This window comes from Asterias rubens, chromosome 4, assembly GCF_902459465.1.
Source record: "Asterias rubens chromosome 4, eAstRub1.3, whole genome shotgun sequence".
In the NCBI taxonomy this organism is placed as follows: Eukaryota; Metazoa; Echinodermata; class Asteroidea; order Forcipulatida; family Asteriidae; genus Asterias; species Asterias rubens.
Window position 1 is genome coordinate 225484 of NC_047065.1, and position 19698 is coordinate 245181.

Below are 19698 nucleotides of genomic sequence, written 5' to 3' on the forward strand. Positions count from 1 at the left end.
TTTCAAATAATTTATTTAAGTAAATTTAATTTAACCTTACTTATTCCTTTATTTAATTCTGTATTTATTTTCCTTACTTCTTGCTTTTTTATAATTGTTTTTTTTCCCCCGTTAATGGTCTGTCTTGTGCTATTGTAACTTGTTTGTTGTACCTTGTATTGGTCGAATAAATAATAATAATAATAAATAATAATATGGTTTCATTCAGCCCTGCTTCCATGGGTAGGGCACTGTGTTGTTACATGTACCACGTATCACTTACCCTTGGCAGGGATGTGCTGACAAAAAGCGCCGATTAAAATCCCAAAGTGACTACTTTGAAGCATGCGCTTTATTAACTTTCATGAGCTTGTATGGCGCTTGTAGGATACTTAGTACATGTACACTGCGTATGAAATATGCGAAGTATTTTGATTGGGTTTCATTTCACATGAAACATGTTTTTATACTCGTCACCCTACATGTAAATTGCATCATCACAAGATCAAAGAATATTGAGAAAGGACCAATTTGCTCTTTTATTATGCCTCTTTTGAGTGGTCATCCATAGGTCTGATTAAAATGAGTCAGATTCTGACACATTTTAATGAACCAATTCCAGGGAGCAAGGCATGCTGGGAGAACATGACCCCTGGGAACAAGGTTGGGTTCATTCACCTATGTATCTTTAGATTTTCATTGCCAAATCTACAGTACCTGTAATTAAGATGTTGGTTTTATGATTAATAATTAATAGTTTGCTCAGCAATGATGCTGGCAGTACAAGGACGAAAAGATCTATCTCACCTTGGCTCGATATGGAAGCTTGTGGTTGTTGTACCTCACTGTGTAGTTCTGCATCAGTTGGTATCAATATATATTTTTTTCATGTCCGTCAGACAATGTAACACCATTCAATCGAGCCCGATTTTACACCCTTGAGTAGGATGATTTTCCAGGCACTCTGAAAACCCCTTTCCTAACCCCAAGGGAACACCCTCATGTGACATATTGACGTCATGATCTGAAATATAATCCTTGTGTACCGTCATCTTCTCGGCTACCCATCACCCTAGATCATCACAGGGACTTCACACCAAACTCAGCCTTTGGTCACGCTTGATATAAGGTGAATTTCCCCTCAGCTCAAGTACCCTGATATCCTAGCTCATGCAGCCATCAAATGAAAGCTGTTCATTTGTATTTTAAACTGAATATTTTAAAATTAATTTGAATGCCTCAATGGGTAGTATCTTGAGCAAAAACAATTTTATGTTCAGATGTAATCTTAAATGAGTCTGATAAAATAACTCTTATTTCTATTGGATGAAGGATACTAAATACACACAAATTCAAATGAAATCAATCTTCTTTTACATTTTAGAGTGCTTGTTCAAATAAAAACAGTTTAATGCGGGTGAACCAGTTTCAGCACTTCCTCAAAATATACAAACAAATATTTAGGTGTCGGCGTATATGCCGCGCGGCGTATAAACCGCGATCAAAATAAAAAAAAAACATGAAAAAAATAATCTCAAAACATGGAAGTGAAGTACGCAAACCTGCCGCGTTACGGGTGATTTTTTATCTCACACTATCAGTCCTGAGTTATATTTTTTTTCCATCAACAATCCTTTTCAAGAATTTGAGATTTGATGATCGGTTGTGTTGGCCATGTTTTGTGAACTTCTTTGGCAACAAACTCTCCGTGAATCAAAGATCGGTCGGCAACGCACACCGAGAAATAGTTCAACTTTGCCCTGCATTGCATCGCCCTCTGTTGACAAAAGTTGTTCACGTTTGATTAGACTGGGCCCCGAGCCTCAAAGCGTGGGTCAGACGTTCAAGCTCCCCGTTGTACAATGGGCAGCCGCTCTACTCGATCCGCCCGAAGTCTAGCCAAGATTTTATGAACGGAACTATCACCGGCCAATCAACAACGGCCAATCATCAAACACCCAATCACCGCATGCGTGAACACTTAGGGGCCGTGATTGTTTGCGGTCCTCTTTATGGCGATGTGCAGTGACAGGCGGGCGGCACATCAGTCAGTCTTGTATAGTTGCCGCAATGTGGGAGTTGCGTCGTAATTAAAGTGGAAATGTATTGAAGTTTACACTATTGATCGCAAATGATCTATTATAGGATAGCATTCTTTTTGTAAGCTGGCAGCACCCCCTGAGGGTGGTTGATAAACGTTTTACAAAGGAAACACGGAATACAATTGTGGTGGGATTTTCAACAGGTTTTTGTCATCACACAGGCAGGTTTTTGTTCTCGTTTAAGAAAAAAAATAAAAATTATTTAGAATTTTTACAAACGATCTTTCTTTTTAAAAATGCCGTTTTTTCTCTTAAATATTTATACGTCGGCTTACAAGCCGCCCGGAGAATAAACCGCAGGAGTTCAAAAAAATGTCAAAAACAACATATAAACCGTGGTTTATAATCCGAAAATTACGGTACTTGAGTTAATGATATCAGAGACCAGGTATCATTTTCCTCAAGTACAATATTTGTATTAACCCCCCCCCCCTCGTACTTAGCTAACCCTGGGAATGTCTGCAGTTATGTGCATGTGAGAGTATGCTACTGCCAGACATTGCCAGAAAGAGGATGTTTTGTAAGAGGATTTCATCTGAGCTTGACCAGAGATTGTTTTTATCTGTAGAGGGGCGTTGTACTTCAGGGCCCGGGTTGATGAAGTACAGAGTCTGCTGGACACACTGTGGGATTAGTGATCGGCTTATAAATCTTGTGTGCTTTGCGTGAATAATGAACAAATAAAAAGAGAAAATTAAGAAGTTTTATTCAAGATGGAAAGTGCTTTATATTGTGTAGTAATTGCATTAATGACCGTGGATGACAGTGGCATTAATGGCTGTGCATTGTCAAACATTGGAAGAATTTCATTTGCGCCACAGTATCATATTGTCCCGTTGTACAATGGGCAGCCGCTCTACTCGATCCGTCTGAAGTCTAGCCAAGATTTTATGAACGGAACTATCACGGAACTATGTTTGCGTTCCTCTTTATGGCGATGTGCACTGACAGGCGGGCGGCACATCAGTCAGTCTTGTATAGTTGCCGCAATGTGGGAGTTGCGTCGTAATTAAAGTGGAAATGTATTGAAGTTTACACTATTGATCGTAATTGAAATGATCTATTATAGGATAGCATTCTTTTTGTAAGCTGGCAGCACCCCCTTTGCGGGACCACATAATTGTTTGTGTTGGATAATTATTGATGAAAGTTACAACTGAAAATACGTTTATTATTGTGATACTGAAAAAATCCAATATTAATTTTAAAAATTGACAAAGTTTAATCCTATTTTATTTGTAGGTAAGTGAGTTCGTGTTGCTTGCAATAAAAATTAACTTCAGACAGTGCGTGGCCGTACCATCGTTTTAACATAGGATTCGTCTGCAGAAGCAGTGAGTGATAAAGAAACAGTGCGAAGATTTATATCCAAGGAATCCTTTGCCTTCCGTTTTCTTTAAATAGAAAATAGACAAAACCAAAACCAATTGGTCCTTTTCAGGGCTGCCACAACACAAACGAGAGTATTGTATATGACTGTTGTTTCTGTTTACAATGTATATAGGAACATTTTTTAAACATGCAAAACTCCTTTATAAAATATAAAAGAAATAACAATGGGGACGGCCAAAGTTTTTCCCTCACTTTTATTGTATAGCGGTAGTAATGAAACAAAATGCGCTACATTATTGTTTGCTTAATCACAAGGACAGGGGATTCACTTTTATTAAACATCGGAGTAGACGAGAAATAAGGTTGAAATGGGTCTTTCAATAAGGGAATTAAAGTAGGGTGGTTGGCCGGTGTTTCTCCCTCCCCTTTTATTGTAGTCCCACAACGAGGATCCACAATAGATTATTGCAACGACGGACAGGCGGACGGACGTAGCGTGTATGTATGTAGTAATGTATCACGCAGCGTGCACATTAAGCACATGTACACACATGCGAGTTCGTAAAGCTAGCAATCTGTTAATTGCGCTGCTCAATCTCGAGATTGCACAACAGATGTTGGTGGCACCGTATTGAGCGATGTTCGCCGACGGGTTGCGCTACGCCCTCGCATTTGCGCCGCCTGGAAATAAAATTCCCAATGTTACTGGACTCAACAATCAGGGCAGGTTGAAAACGTTTTGTTTGATCCCCCTGGAGCGGCACAGTTCTTTGCGTACGTCCATTCACCATTCTGCTGTTGCGGTGTGCGTGGTTGAGCTGAAGAAACCGCTGGCTGACACAAGTGTAGCCTGGATGTCTGACGTCAGTATATAAAGGTCGTGGGAAAAATAGACAGGGGACGAGTCTATTTCGCTGAGACACGAGTATAGCTTGAATGTCTGATGTCAGCAGGTAAAGATCGCTAGGATAAATAGACGGGCACCAGTCTAGTCTAACCCGAGTTGCGCTGAGAGGGGGAGCTAGCTAGCTGAGGGCGGTTGATAAACGTTTTACAAAGGAAACATGGAATACAATTGTGGTGGGATTTTCAACAGGTTTTTGTCATCACACAGGCAGGTTTTTGTTCTCGTTTAAGAAAAAAAATAAAAATTATTTAGAATATTTTACAAACGATCTTTCTTTTTAAAAATGCCGTTGTTTCTCTTAAATATTTATACGTCGGCTTACAAGCCGCCCGGAGAATAAACCGCAGGAGTTCAAAAAAATGTCAAAAACAACATATAAACCGCGGTTTATAATCCGAAATTTACGGTACTTAAGTTAATGATATCAGAGACCAGGTATCATTTTCCTCAAGTACAATATTTGTATTAAACCCCCCCCCCTCGTACTTAGCTAACCCTGGGAATGTCTGCAGTTATGTGCATGTGAGAGTATGCTACTGCCAGACATTGCCAGAAAGAGGATGTTTTGTAAGAGGATTTCATCTGAGCTTGACCAGAGATTGTTTTTATCTGTAGAGGGGCGTTGTACTTCAGGGCCCGGGTTGATGAAGTACAGAGTCTGCTGGACTCACTGTGGGATTAGTGATCGGCTTATAAATCTTGTGTGCTTTGCGTGAATAATGAACAAATAAAAAGAGAAAGTTAAGAAGTTTTATTCAAGATGGAAAGTGCTTTATATTGTGTAGTAATTGCATTAATGACCGTGGATGACAGTGGCATTAATGGCTGTGCATTGTCAAACATTGGAAGAATTTAATTTGCGCCATAGACAACTCTCAGCAAGTGATCTGCACTTAACCTCAGGGGGTGGGTGGGGAATGGGGGTGGGGGTAGGGGTTACTGTTGGATCTGTTGAGGTCATTACAAAAATGCTCTCAGGCCTTGAACTTTGCTCTTGAAGGGGTCCAGCAATCTTCTCTCTGGTAAGGCACACTTCTATGATGAGGTAAATAGTAATAAATCCGAACTTTGCACCATGAAGCACAGGGCACCCACAGCAATTGCTGTGGGTGCTGTTGGTTTCTTCGAGGCCTGGGTCTGTTGTAAACAATCCAGGAGGGCATTTGAAAAGGGACAATCCATCATGAGAACTTCCATGCCCACAAACACAAAAGAGTTCAGAAAGCATCTATAGGATGAAACATAAGTTTGTACGTTGTACAGACAAGCATCGTGTACTTCTTTTTACAGTATTGTGTACTTGTACAAGTATCAGACAAGTATCATATTGTCCAAGAAATCTTTATTGTGTAAGTGTACCACACTTCTGAGGCAAAAACGGCAGCAAAATAGACCAGACAACCTTCATGTAAATAGAATCACTAAGCTTGACTTGTACACATCGCCTTCGGCTAAAGTCATACTGAGTCAGTGGCAGACAATGTCATCATATCCTTGATCGATGGTCCTACTCCTCATATTATATGAATGGATAATGTCCATGTACCAGTTCTTTTTTCCTGTTTCTCACTCTGTCTTCTTTTGCTTTTGGTTCCTGGGGATGCGATAAATTTTGCCTATGGAGTGGCTCTCACGTTGTCACACTTGAGAGGTGAGAACAGGGATAAGAAGGCACCTGATGCCTTCTTGAGGAAAGGTGCTTGACTATGCTCCCAAGGGAGGAGAGGTAATAGGGGAGACCTACTTCGCTAGAGAGAGAGAGAGATGGCTGATCTGACGTTCTACTTACATGATCGGATTGGTACACTAGTAAAAATACTTATAATATTGATAAGGACTCAATTCAGACAACAACCTGGTTTACGTGGAGATATTGGTAAAGAGTGCTGAAAAATATGAATACTTCTTCCCTGATGGGTGAAATGTTCTTTGTGTAATTCACGACATGTACATGTTGGTTTAAGGGCAGCTTGATTATTTAAAATGTCAGACTGTCTAATTGGGATGTCATTTGGCCTCAGTATCTATAAGTATCTATAATTACCCCTAAGTATGTAGAACCCAACAGAGATGACCCAAACCCATTAAAGGTCTCATCATGCATCCTGGCTGTGATGGTAACCCAGTTACTGACAAAAGGCCAAGTACAAACACATTTTCTCCTTCCACTAAACAAAGTTTTGAGGCAACGAACTGGAAGCGCAGGTGAAAAGACTATTTTGCTGCTAAGCCCAAGGGAATGTTTTTTTTACAAACAGTGTTTTACTTACCGCAAGAAGCTAAACAAACATGAGTGCATTTCCTTCATGGATATTTTCTTTAAAACTGCTTGTATCAATTAATTTAAGCCTCTGAAATCACAGGAAAACTTGTTTTACTGTTCAGCAGATGCAAACATTTCCTTCTTTTTGATAAACAATAAATTATTGTCTAAAGAACCACTGCTTTAAAAGGTTTCCAATAGACTTGTAAGATTTTTCAATTGAAGTGCCCTTTTCAAAAAAAATGACTGGCCTTGCCCTCTCAAAGGCCTGCAACACCCAAACATGTGATAACCTGTTCCATTGATAAACGATTGTTTTTGAAGTGGTCTTAGCGCAGCAGGATCCTTCAAAGTCAAGACAACTTCCTGAATAAAATGTTGAAGGATTAAAAATTGAATGGTTCTATAGATAATTGCCAAGCTGTTGAGTTGACTTCACCTTACTGCAGCTTGAGGTCATGCCATTATTCACTAGTGTCATCTTCATCACATAGCTTTGCCCCTAGTCTCTAAATTCACAATACAGTGGCTTATCATCACAGTAAAAACAACAGCCTGTTGATGACCATGACGACGATGTTAATTGCTTTTTGCCATCAATTGTTTCTGTGTGAGTCAATAAAGAGAGGGCGCACCTTCTTTGATAAGCTTGATGGTTGCCTGGCAACGCAAAGGAAATACAGCCAAAGGACTACCAAGGACCAAGGTCGTTTAATTGTCGTTAGAGTAATAGCAAATAATGTCAAGTGTTATTGGGTGGGTATTCTAAACAAATGTAGCAGTGTGATGCCGGAGTATTAAAAGTAGAAAATGAATGCTACTTTGCGATATCAAGTTTACATTCCATGTTCATTATGATTTGTACGCATTACATGTATATATGGCCAAGAGCCGTGTCTATTTTATACACCTTGGGCAAGCTAGTGTATGCATCAGGCCAGTTAGCTAATTGCGTGTCAAGACCAAAAATGTTAGCCAATAAAAATTTTAAAAAACAAGAATTTAGTTAATTTTTTTATTTTACCAAAAATATCAAGAGAAAACCATCTAGAATACTCAAGATTGCACAGTAGGACTTAAGTTTAAGAACCAAGATAAGCTAGAATACTCAAGATTGCACAGTAGGACTTAAGTTTAAGAACCAAGATAAGCTAGAATACTCAAGATTGCACAGTAGGACTTAAGTTTAAGAACCAAGATAAGCTAGAATACTCCAGATTGCACAGTAGGACTTAAGTTTAAGAACCAAGATAAGCTAGAATACTCCAGATTGCACAGTAGGACTTAAGTTTAAGAACCAAGGAAGATAAGCTAGAATACTCAAGATTGCACAGTAGGACTTAAGTTTAAGAACCAAGATAAGCTAGAATACTCAAGATTGCACAGTAGGACTTAAGTTTAAGAACCAAGATAAGCTAGAATACTCAAGATTGCACAGTAGGACTTAAGTTTAAGAACCAAGATAAGCTCCAATTTGAAGACCTTGTTTCAAAATTCCAACATGCTTCGTCCAGTCACCTACAAATGTGGTGATCCAGAATGGCCTTTGAAAGGTTCTTGTCTTTATTGAAAAGGCAGTTGGTGCAAACAATGCAAAGTAATAGTAAACATTCAACCGCAAAATGTGGGACAAATTGTGAAATAACTGATTTTGTTTCTAAATAAAGGCAAACATTTTAATACAATTGGTTATTCAACTGTAGCTCTCTTTTTAAATAACTGGATATGTAGACATTACATTTATGTAATGCTCCGATATAGCTATTTATTATTAATTTATTCAGGACCATGTTCCCTACTTGTGTGAATTTTGTAATATTGTTTTATTTGCTTCTTTTAATATTGGCGTTAGTATTGGCGTCCGCCCTATTGGTAAATTTTGGATGATTTTTAAATTATATTTGAACAACTTCCCCATACAAATGTTCATTGAGTTTGTACAGGGAAGTTGTTCATGTCCATTTAATAACTTAGGTTTTTACAGAGCACTCAATTGATGATGAGGATAGTACATAGGGCACTGCTGACGGTCTCTTTGAAGATACTTGATTGAACGATACCATTACTACCTTTAGGGCATAGTGGACATCCGATTGCAATTTATATCCACCCGACATCTTTGATGCAATCTACAGACTCTTGCGCTTTTTTCGTGGGGATAAGATCTCTTTATTTACACCAAAAAGCTGTACAGAACCAAGACCTGATTCTGTTCCTGTGAGAGCAAGGCAAGTTTTTCCTTAAACAGCTTAAGGCATAATCAGGGAAATGGTAATGTGTACTGGAACATTTCAAAGGGCACCGAGGCGTTTTACCAGGGGCATAGGGGCAATTGTCTCTGTTGTCATTGTGAAGTTTCAGCCAGGCTATACTTCCTAACAAGTCTGATAACTTGTTCTTCTTAGGGCAAGGCAATTTTTTTAAGGGCATATGACTTTGGGGATAAATTAATCAGGGGCATGGGCCCATTGCCGGCAGGAAGTTCAGTGCTTAAATACTAATTAAATTGACCTGATATTTTTGTATTTAAGGGCAAAGCACTTTCTTGAAGTTAAGCACAGTACATACAAAATTTCACCTGGATTACTTAAATGGGCACCAATGCAATGAAGTACCAGGTGTGAATTAATTTGCATGCTCGTCTGAATTTGAAAACCAATTACTCCAATACATGTAATATTCAGTGTGTTAAGTGTGTTGGACCTTGTCTTTTTTTCATCTTTTCTATTAGCTACTATATAATGTAGTCTGTAAGGTGTCGGCCCTACTTTAATAACGGACCGGGTCTTCACGCTAACGCTCGTGGGGGGCGGAGTAGCAGTGAAACACCTGAGGCGTACTTCTTAGAGCATTTTACCGGTAATAAAATTGTTGTTCTTACTTTGGCAGACAAATATGTATGTGTACAGCTACAGTAAAAACATAAACCAACAGTAATTCATAAAGGATCTGCCACATAATTTTGGCTCAGCATTTATGAATTTATACCGCGATCAGGCAATTTATCTGTGGATATGTAAAATTAACAAATGCACAGACACGTGTTCCTACATATCATATACATGTATATATTTTGGATGTAGGTCAATAGAATTGTGCTGTACCATTGGTTTGTTGTATATGACATTGGTGATGGTGCTTGCAAAAACCAATCCTGATCAACTTGTAACTCGTTAGCTGTTGATACTACGATAGTCTCTATTGGCTGACGGTGATGTTGGTTCTTTTGTACAATGGAATGGGAGGGGCTGATAGCTCAACGTCTAGTATTAACTTGTGGGCGAGTAATCTGTGCTCCTTTGCTGTATGTACATGTACCTTCTACAGTGTACTGCAGTTTTCTCATTTCCGTATAAACTTAGCGTATTGTTTCTGTTTGGTGTGTTGGTAAGTGTTTTATTTCCTTCTTGCCTTTATCCAATCACTTTCTTTACCTTAGGCCAGAGTCGATTCTAGACATGACACTTGTTAGGGATAATTATAATGTTCTGTGCTCTTTAAAATTACTCAATTCCAAACTGTCTCTGAAAAGTGTAGCCATGTCAAAACAAAAGAAAAATTTGTGTATAAATATTTTGGGCCCTGTGAAAGTGCTGAGCAGCAAAACATGTGGTCTGGTGGAGATTTTCTTGGAATTGGAACCCCTACATGCCTTAGAGTGTTTGTATAATATGTTTTATTTTACTCAATGGATTATTTGATATTTATATGTAAACACATTCTGTTGCAATACATATTTTGTCTTCAAGTTGTTTATTGTATTACAACAGAATGAAGTACATAACAACACAATGTTTTTTGTTCATAATATTTATTTTTCTCTTTTTTTTTTAAACAAAAAATTAATTTAGATTTTCAGTTATTTCTTTTGACCCACCAACCTGCAATTATACATTGAAATATTATAATTGCATTGACTATTTTGAATATAATTTAGTTTGACTCAGTACTTTGCAGAGTTATGTGAACAAAATCCCAGTCATAATATTGTTCAGGTGGGATTCAAACCCACAACCTTCGCTATTAATTTACATGTAGTTGTTTCCATTGAGGAATTCAATGAATGTAGACAATGGAACTTTCAGATACATAATGTATGTTTCCCTCTTTTTCTGTTTGTGTTATAGAACCCGTACTAGTAGTCAGCATAGTTTGAAGCCTCGCTTTTGTTGTCAAGTATCATCAATGTACATGAATTAGCATCTATAGTGAACATTGTAAGTGCTGTGTGCCTGGACAGAATCAACACCTCTATGTCTAGTTTACCTGCTGAATCTCTAAGAATAAAGTAGTCACCTTTCTGCCTTCTCAAGAAGGTGACATAATCTCTACCAAGCATCATCATTCCCGGTTCCCAGCGTCACGCTCCTGTTCAACCTGGATTTTGCATCACGCTGAATTCAAATTCTTGCCCATTATTGGACACTTGGGGATTGCCCGGTACTTCGCTTCCCATTAGCTCATTAAAGAGGTGTTTCTGAAGGGTGGTGATAAACATACGTTGGTGACCACGCTCAGTGGGCTCAGGCGGTGATTGCTCCCTGGGATCCAGAGCTAAAGAGACTGCCGGCCTCTACGCTTTGCTGAGCACTGATTACAAGTCACTCTGCATTATCTTGTATCTGCCTGGGATTCGGGAATAGTGCTCTACAAGGCAGAGGTAAGTCATTTTATTCTTCTTCTTGTAATACTTCTTAATGGTAAGGAACAACAGGCCTGAAATATCCATTTTGTTTCATGGGATGGAACCAATTTCAATTTATCAAGAGAACATGACTTATGTCACTTCCCTTAAGAGAACCCAAACATCTATGTATTATTAAGTCATTAAGGCTAAGACCTGAGGGATTGAGGCCAAAGGTGCATTTGGGGCGACCCCAACCAGAAACCCGTTCACCACGTTCACCACGTTCACTGGTACAGTCATGCAACGTCTCAGCGGATAAGCTGATTTCCTCCTTCATGCTTGTGGTTCTTTTAGTGTACTGTGGAAAACTGGAAAATGCTGTGCAAGTATTTATATCCGAGGCAGTTTCCTCTTTTAAACAGAAAAAAAGCAGTTGAATTTCAAAGCTGGTGTTTAAAGCAGTTTGTGTGTGTTCAGTTGTGCTGGGGTGTAGTGCATGGGATGTACAGTGAAGCTGTTCCAACCGAACCATGGTCCAGTAAGGCTCAGTTTCAAAATGGTTAACTCTTATCAACTAATGTACATGTAACTGGAAGTGGCTGCTGACTTCTATTAAAAACAAAATACCAACTCTGAAGCATTAAACTCAAATATGCTTTATACCCTTAGTCCCTGAAACTACCCAAAATAAAGCAAAGTATCTGACAGAAAACAGTGTAGGGGCATGTTGCCTTAAGTGAGATTACAGGTACTCGGAGATACATACAAAGCATTGCGCTGAAATCAATATGGTTGTACAGATGCCAGTACTGTTTGCAAAGTTATTGTAGTTTGTAGGTCAATTGTGGCTTGTCATTGATCTTTTATTGTGCATAAACAAACCATGTTCAAACAAGCGTAGTAGCTCACACTAACTGAAAGTTCAAAGTGCAGACAGTAACAGTGCACAGTATAGACGATGTGACCTATGTTTACATTCAAACCGCCCTCTGTTGACAAAACACTATATACGTCATGTTTCGCCGGGCACTGAGTTGCGTAGTCATTGTGTAGCGCCACTCATTTTACTCTAAATCACGGACAATTTATACGTCTAAACGTACACCGCTATAACTATAAGCACAGAATGGCGCAATGTATCATAAGTTTGCGATGAACTTTTACTTTGCGACCACTAACATGTCATCGCAAGATTGTCATCGCTAAATAAACTTTGCGACGAGTATATTCATCGTTAAGTTTTAGTGAAATCGTCGGCTAAAAATCGATCGCTAAGTTGCGATGGATTTTAGATTTAGCGAGCGATTTCGGCATTTGCGATGACCAAAACGCGTTAGTGAAATCGGCCCCTGGTATTCGATTCTATACACCCGGATCTACTTGTTGTGCAAGAATAGGAATATTCTCAGCTGAATAGTCTCTTTCAACAACACGAAGGTACATGTTTGTTACTTTGATCCTTCCTAAATGCTTTGATATAGCCCTGTTGAGACAGGTTGGACACTCTTGGCATTCACAGGTTGTATGGGTATGCAATCTAATCGGTCTGTCACAATACTGTCAAAGATCTTCCTTGCCAGTTTGTTTATCAAATGCTAGTTAAAACACATTAGGAGCAGTCAAAAGTGCATTGTACATTTTGAACTCCAAGTGGTCTGGCTGACTAGCTCGGTGTTGAAAACCATCCCTATTATTTTTGAAATATTTACAATTTAAAAAGCTGATGTACTAGTGAAATGACAAGTTAACTGGTTTTGCTGGCCAGTCACAAAAAAAGTTAAGGGCAAACCCTGATAGTGTCCACCATGTATTAAAATGGCTTAATGTGCAGAATAAGTGACATTTAAATGTCAAGTTATAAACCACAACTTGGGGAAACTGACTGGGTAAGTTTTGGGTTTGAACAAAGAACATTTGATACATGTGTACATGTAGGAGTGGGATGGTTGTTCTGAAAGCATCTTAATTTTATAAATATACATTGTTGATTTGAAGTATATAAAACCCAGTTATTTCAGATTCACAACAAGAACCAAATCAACACAAATTGCATATTAATTTGTTGGTGGAAAAAAATCAATCCCAATGATTTGTTTGGGGGCCAGGTGTTGTGTTGTGCTGGGAGTACATGTATACTGTAGACCTACATATGAGGTGTTGATAAGTGACACATTGCTTAATTTAAAGGCAGGGTGCAGGGTGTCTGGTAAATGTCATGAAGACCAGTATCCTCACTTGGTAGGCCTACATACGTATCCCAGCTTATACTTACAAACCTGTCAAGATTTGGGCTCAATTGGTCATTGAAGTGGCAAAAAACTAATGACAAAAAATATACATGTGTGTGTGTAACACCCTTGTTGCATAGAGTTGTGTGCTTTCAGATGACTGAGAAAGGCTTCATGCCTGAAACCTTTCTCAAATTAAAAGTTTTGCATGAAAAATTACCTTTTCCCTAAAAGTACATTAACTCAAAGGGAGTCGTTTCAAATAATCTTTATATCAATACATGAAGCTCTCCAGTGCTCGTTTTTTAAAAAGAGTTCAGATTAATCTTTGTAGTGCAAATCAATCATTATTGCTAAGCAAGTGTGATTTCACAAAGCAAATCACTATAGAAATACTGACAACTCATCTTAAGATGAGTCTTAGTGCTTTTAAATCGAGCCCTCGGGCCGATTTCACAAAGCAATAAAATTCATCGCAGACAAATTTTCAGTATCACCATAGAGATTTGTATTGTGACATCACACTTTACTTAGCAACTACGATTGATTTGAAGTTACGATCAATTTGAGATCTTTGTGAAATCGCCCCCAGTGCTCTTTACCAAGAAAGTTTTTATGCTCATTAGTTTTTGGAGTAATTACCAAAGTATACCTTCCTTTAAATTGGCAGTAACTTCGAGTCTTTATTTGAGGTTTTTACTTTTGGAAGTAGTGGTGCGATGATAATCTTTTGAACTGCTTGTTTGTTGTTCTCCCTGGTCACTAAACCTCATTCATTTACTGGATTCATGTGCATAACACATGCTGTTCATATCATATCAATCATTGCCAATAAAGTCCAAGATTCATTGAGCTTTACAAACTACATTAATAAACCGTTAAGCTGTGATGATGTTTGACACATGCACACTACAATGGTCTTAACTCTTTCCTCTCTTTCTCTTTTTGTGACTATGCTTCTTCACAGCATTTTAGACACGGTGTCGTCAGTGGGTGTCACATCCATGTTCCAATTAGCAAGCAAGTACATGGCCATCGCTGCTGTTGTGGATAGACTGTGCCTGACGAGCTTCATAGATCACCCCGTTTCCCTACGATGCAGTTAAGGTACAGTGTAGATTATCATATAAATCACCACGCTTCACACAGGGGAAGTGTTTGTTTGGGCATGTTGTCAAAATATTGTCCTAGTGTGACCCGGTCAGACTGGAGCTATGCCCTGCTGCTGAGAGGGAGTCTGAAGGGGTTACTGACGCTTGCCTCTAGATGAGGAAATTGTTCAGTGAGAATAGTTTATAAATATGAAACGCTGTTTGGGGACGATACCTGTTTGACTCTGGTAAGGTGGTAGACAAGTTGGTGTTTTTACAATAACTCATTTCCATTTTGCAGACTCAGCCCACTGTTTTTTTTTAAATTGGCATTTCCTTTAAATAAAAACAATTGTGAGAGTGTATTCACTAATCTTGCTTTGGTCACTTCCAGTTGTTCTCAGTAATTTTTGTTTGTGTAGCCAATAACAATTAAGACTGATTCACAGAAAGATGTATGTAGGATCAACCTAAAGTTTTTGGTGAAATTGGCATCCATGGTACATGTCAGTGGGTCATGTATGCTGCATGTATGGTGTAGACATTATGCATCCTCTGTAAAATTATTCACCACTTAAACTTTGCAAAGGTCATGTTAAAGGCATATACATGTACATGTGCAAATTGAGGGTTATATAACCATTTTTTGCAGAATTGACATTCCAGATTACCACCCCACTCTGTCTGTTGGTCTAACCATTCAATATCATCCACTGTGATTTTTGAATAATAAGTCAGCCTGTAATATCGAGCTACCATTGGTCCATGTTGTGAATGATTGTTGTAGTTCTATCATGGTTCTATGATTTTTATGAACGTCATGTTTAAACCAAGGGTTTGTTAACAGAAGGGATCTTGGAAAGTGCCATTTTAGTTGGGAGAATTACCCCCAAAGACATGTTTTTCCATTCCCATGCAGAATTTAACCTTCCTAGATGACTAGGCCTGGTATTCTTCCTACTTAAGTCTGATTTCCTATTGTTGTGCCCTTGAATTAGTTGTGATTAAATAGCCTAAATGTCTATTAAAGCCTACATGTACCTATGGAAATCTAGGTCAGCCCCTGTACTTGATAAAATATTACTATTTTTTTCCAAGTGGCAGAAAACTGATCAAACCTTTTTTTGGTCAGTTTTCTTGAAACACAATACTATTTAAATTGCTTACACCCCTTTACTGGTAGAATTTGTGTTCCATGCCCTTCTGCGGAGCACTCAACAAAGTATGAATGCATTATGACCCCTGATCATACATTGTGTATTGACAGTGTACCTGTTGGTTCTCAGGCCTCTCTAACAATAATATACCATGGTAGTATGACTTCCTGGTTCAAGTGTTTTTAAGGTCAATAAAATGTCCTGTCTTTGCAGAGTGGGCTGAAAAGTAAAGGCCTGAACCTGGTCTCTTTATGACTAAACACTGACTGAGCCCTTGAGATCTGATAATTGATAACATGGGACGTACAGGTAGAAGGATGTTGGGGGGGGGGAGTAGGGCTTCTGTAAAGCACTGGTTTCACCTTGCAATGTGTAATTGATCAGTGGCCAGCTAATAATTCATTGTATTTCAAGTAGAGTGTACACCTTTATCATAATGCTGCCATCTTGGTCATGTTCCCTGTATTCAATAACGGGGTAATGGATAATATTTATTGTACTAAAATAAACCAGACTATTTCTCCTGCCAGCCTCAGTTTGGTTACATTGATTTAAATGAAGGTTCTATTATGAGGTGGGAGGTTCTTATGGCCACCTTGTTTCGAATTATGGATGGTTTTTAAAAAATACATTTGTTTGCGCCATTTCTTGAGTGGTTACATCTCATTTAGAAAAGTTGGACCCTATTCTCAGAAAAAAAGCATTAGTTAGGCCTGACCAGACCCCCTGAACTGAATGTTAAATTCTGAGTAAAGTCAAATCTAATGTTGGATCAATGAGTACATTTCCACGTACATGTAGGTCAAGAAGATGGGTTGGGGGGAGTTTGGCAAGCTGATGGGTCAAGAAGTTACGGGTTGGGGGAGTTTGGCAAGCTGATGGGTCAAGAAGATATGGGTTGGGGGAGTTTGGCAAGCTGATGGGTCAAGAAGATATGGGTTGGGGGAGTTTGGCAAGCTGATGGGTTCAGAAGATATGGGTTGGGGGAGTTTGGCAAGCTGATGGGTCAAGAAGATATGGGTTGGGGGAGTTTGGCAAGCTGATGGGTCAAGAAGATATGGGTTGGGGGAGTTTGGCAAGCTGATGGGTCAAGAAGATATGGGTTGGGGGAGTTTGGCAAGCTGATGGGTCAAGAAGATATGGGTTGGGGGAGTTTGGCAAGCTGATGGGTCAAGAAGATATGAGTTGGGGGAGTTTGGCAAGCTGATGGGTCAAGAAGATATGGGTTGGGGGAGTTTAGCAAGCTGATGGGTCAAGAAGATATGGGTTGGGGGAGTTTGGCAAGCTGATGGGTCAAGAAGATATGGGTTGGGGGAGTTTGGCAAGCTGATGGGTCAAGAAGATATGGGTTGGGAGAGTTTGGCAAGCTGATGGGTCAAGAAGATATGGGTTGGGGGAGTTTGGCAAGCTGATGGGTCAAGAAGATGGGTTGGGGGAGTTTGGCAAGCTGATGGGTCAAGAAGATGGGTTGGGGGAGTTTGGCAAGCTGATGACTCTGGGCACAGGGGACGTCAAGAAAAGAAGAAGAATAATATTTGCCAGATGCTGATAAGCTATAAAGGGAAGGGGTCATATTATTTATCATTTTGGGGGTGAATCATTGGGTATTACAAAGATTTCTGGGTCATACGTGTACATAGTGAACCGGTGTCAGTGGTTATTTAATGGACTGCTGTGAATGACATATAGGAACTTTCAAAGTACACTGTGAACGCATGGGTACATGTATTTTTGTGTGTGTTTTTTTACAGTTTAAAGTCAATAACAATAACGGGTTTCCATGTAATGTACCAAAGGTTCACGCATACAATGTACAGGTGGTGTATGTGCCCCCTATTTCAGATCCTTTGTTGATCTTCCTTGATGATTTTGATCACCACTCAAAATGTTGGTGAGTGATGTATTCAGGTGTGTACTGTATGTACATGTAGGATAATCAGAAGAACAGTGACACTGCCCATCTACCCTGTCTATCTTGAACTGGCCCTAATCACAACCACCCACAAGGCCAGAGCTTTTAGAGAATTTTTGGTTTCTTTTAACAATAGTTTCCTGGAAACTTTCTCTCACAAACAAAAACCCATACTGTACTTTCAGGGAAGTATTGTCAAATCTAGGCCACACACACACCAACTGAGAGTGGTGATATGAGTTCCAGTCAGTAAATTGTCTCTGGTAAGCAATCATTTTTTAATCATTCAAAATGATTTGTGTTGTTGAGTGGTCGCTTCCTTTGTCCCAATTTCATTGAGGTACTTAGGCACAAGAAGTAGCTGAGAATGTATAACATTATGCTTGTACCAGAATAAGGTTACTACCAAAACTACCATGTCAAACTTTGTGACTGTATCCTGTTCATTTCTGATTTTGTAAATCAGTGTTCTGAACAATATTATCTCATTGGTTATCTAACTAAGTTCAGATTTATAGGCACTCTATTTTAAGCAGAAAGTGTGTGTTATTATTACATGTGTTTTATTGAAAGGTTGATATTGAATAAGAATTATAGGTTTGAATGTTGTTATCCTTTTCTGATTTCCAGAATAACTACTGGTCGAAGTCTTCCCAACAGTCACTCCTAACTGGTACTCTGCACCTGGTACTCTGCACCAATACTGCAGCCACCACTACCACCATGGGCTTGGCAGTTAGATTCAATGTCCGAACGCTGATGTACATCTTATTAGTTGTAATGGTGCTCCTTATACTCGACTTATGCTTCATGTTGTCAATCGGAGGAAGAAACAAGAACAAATTCGTTGAAACTAAAAGTAGGTACCAAAACTGGATTGTGTGTTTTTTGTATTACTTAACATCCACCTTTCAACGTAGATTTTTTTATTTTCATCTTGCATGATGCCTCAAGATTCAAATGCCTGGATCCAGAGGCTGTTTGTCCCATGTGAATGTCTGTAACCATGGAAATGCATCGCCGAGTGATTTGATTAATGTTGTCATAGTTCGAAGCCTCAAGAGAAATCTGTCATGTTGGTTCCTGCTCCCAGTTCATCAACTGATCAATGGTTAACCATGGGTGACCCAAGGACGGCAGCTCACTGTTGAATATGAAGTTTGTATTCAAACTAAAGAGGGAGGGGGAGGGGTTGATAGAAATATAAAATAAGAACTAGAAAGTTGAAGTTAGGAGCGAAAAGCTCTAGAAAGTTAAAGTTTGGAAGAAAAAAACTTCTGAAATTTGTACGTCTGCTTGATGAGCCAAAGAAGCAGTTATTATCTTCAGATGAATAAATATTGCTGTACTTCTAAAGCACCAAAGATCCTGTGCCCAGAATCTTGATTAAAACTAAAAGACTTGTTTCAATTTATAACTTATCACTAAAGTTTGGATGATATTATGCACCCCTTTTGTCAGCAATTACCTGTCCCCCACTGTTGAGGTAGACATTTTCTCCAACACATAACATATAATTCTCAATCTTAGTAGTGACTTGTAAAAAGACAAACCTGCCAGCTTAAGAACCAAACCTGTTTCTAATGTTCCTTCAAATCAACAGGTCTTTTCAAGTTTCAATAAACAGTTTTGTAATGGTTAAATCTGTATTTTATTGGTGATAATCAAAACGTATCATTTAAGAGGGCGTATCCCTACATAAGAAATATCTTAAGAAACACAGGTGCTTTTACCATCTGTCCTACCACGGTACGCAGAATTTGTGACTTAATTAGTGGTCTCCATAGCTACAGCTCGATTATCTTGCTGCGAACAAGTAAAAATATACAAATAAAATAGAGCGGTAACCAAATTGAAGACATGCGAACATGCGGATTGCAGAAATGGACTGACGCCTTGATTGCCCAAGGGGGCCTTTGTCTAGAGATGTCTGTGTCACTTTACAGTCTCATGTACCAGAACTCTTGTTTCATTATTTGATTCTGCATTAATGAAAAGCGTAAGTTTTTTATTTATATTCATGGGTGCTGCTGAGGAAAATTTACGTTAAGGCATAGATTGATGATGATTTCCATTTGTATTATCTTGAATTTACATTAT

General features: G+C 38.9%; 1 protein-coding gene across 9 annotated transcripts in view; it reads left to right on the forward strand.

Moving 5' to 3' along the window:
- The window catches only part of LOC117289041 (CMP-N-acetylneuraminate-beta-1,4-galactoside alpha-2,3-sialyltransferase-like), a 57479-nt gene that overhangs the window by 4289 nt on the left and 33492 nt on the right, over positions 1–19698 (forward strand). For 6 of the 9 annotated variants that reach the window (XM_033769960.1, XM_033769964.1, XM_033769965.1 and 3 more), the window contains exons 2-5: positions 10711–11243; positions 14406–14545; positions 17784–17861; positions 18229–18457. In XM_033769960.1, the coding sequence (XP_033625851.1) occupies positions 18322–18457 (136 nt within the window). In that variant the 5' untranslated portion in view covers positions 10711–11243; positions 14406–14545; positions 17784–17861; positions 18229–18321. Of the gene's footprint in view, positions 1–9837; positions 9971–10167; positions 10244–10710; positions 11244–14405; positions 14546–17783; positions 17862–18228; positions 18458–19698 lie in introns of those variants that run through there. The other 3 variants (XM_033769962.1, XM_033769963.1, XM_033769961.1) reach the window with 3 other exon arrangements.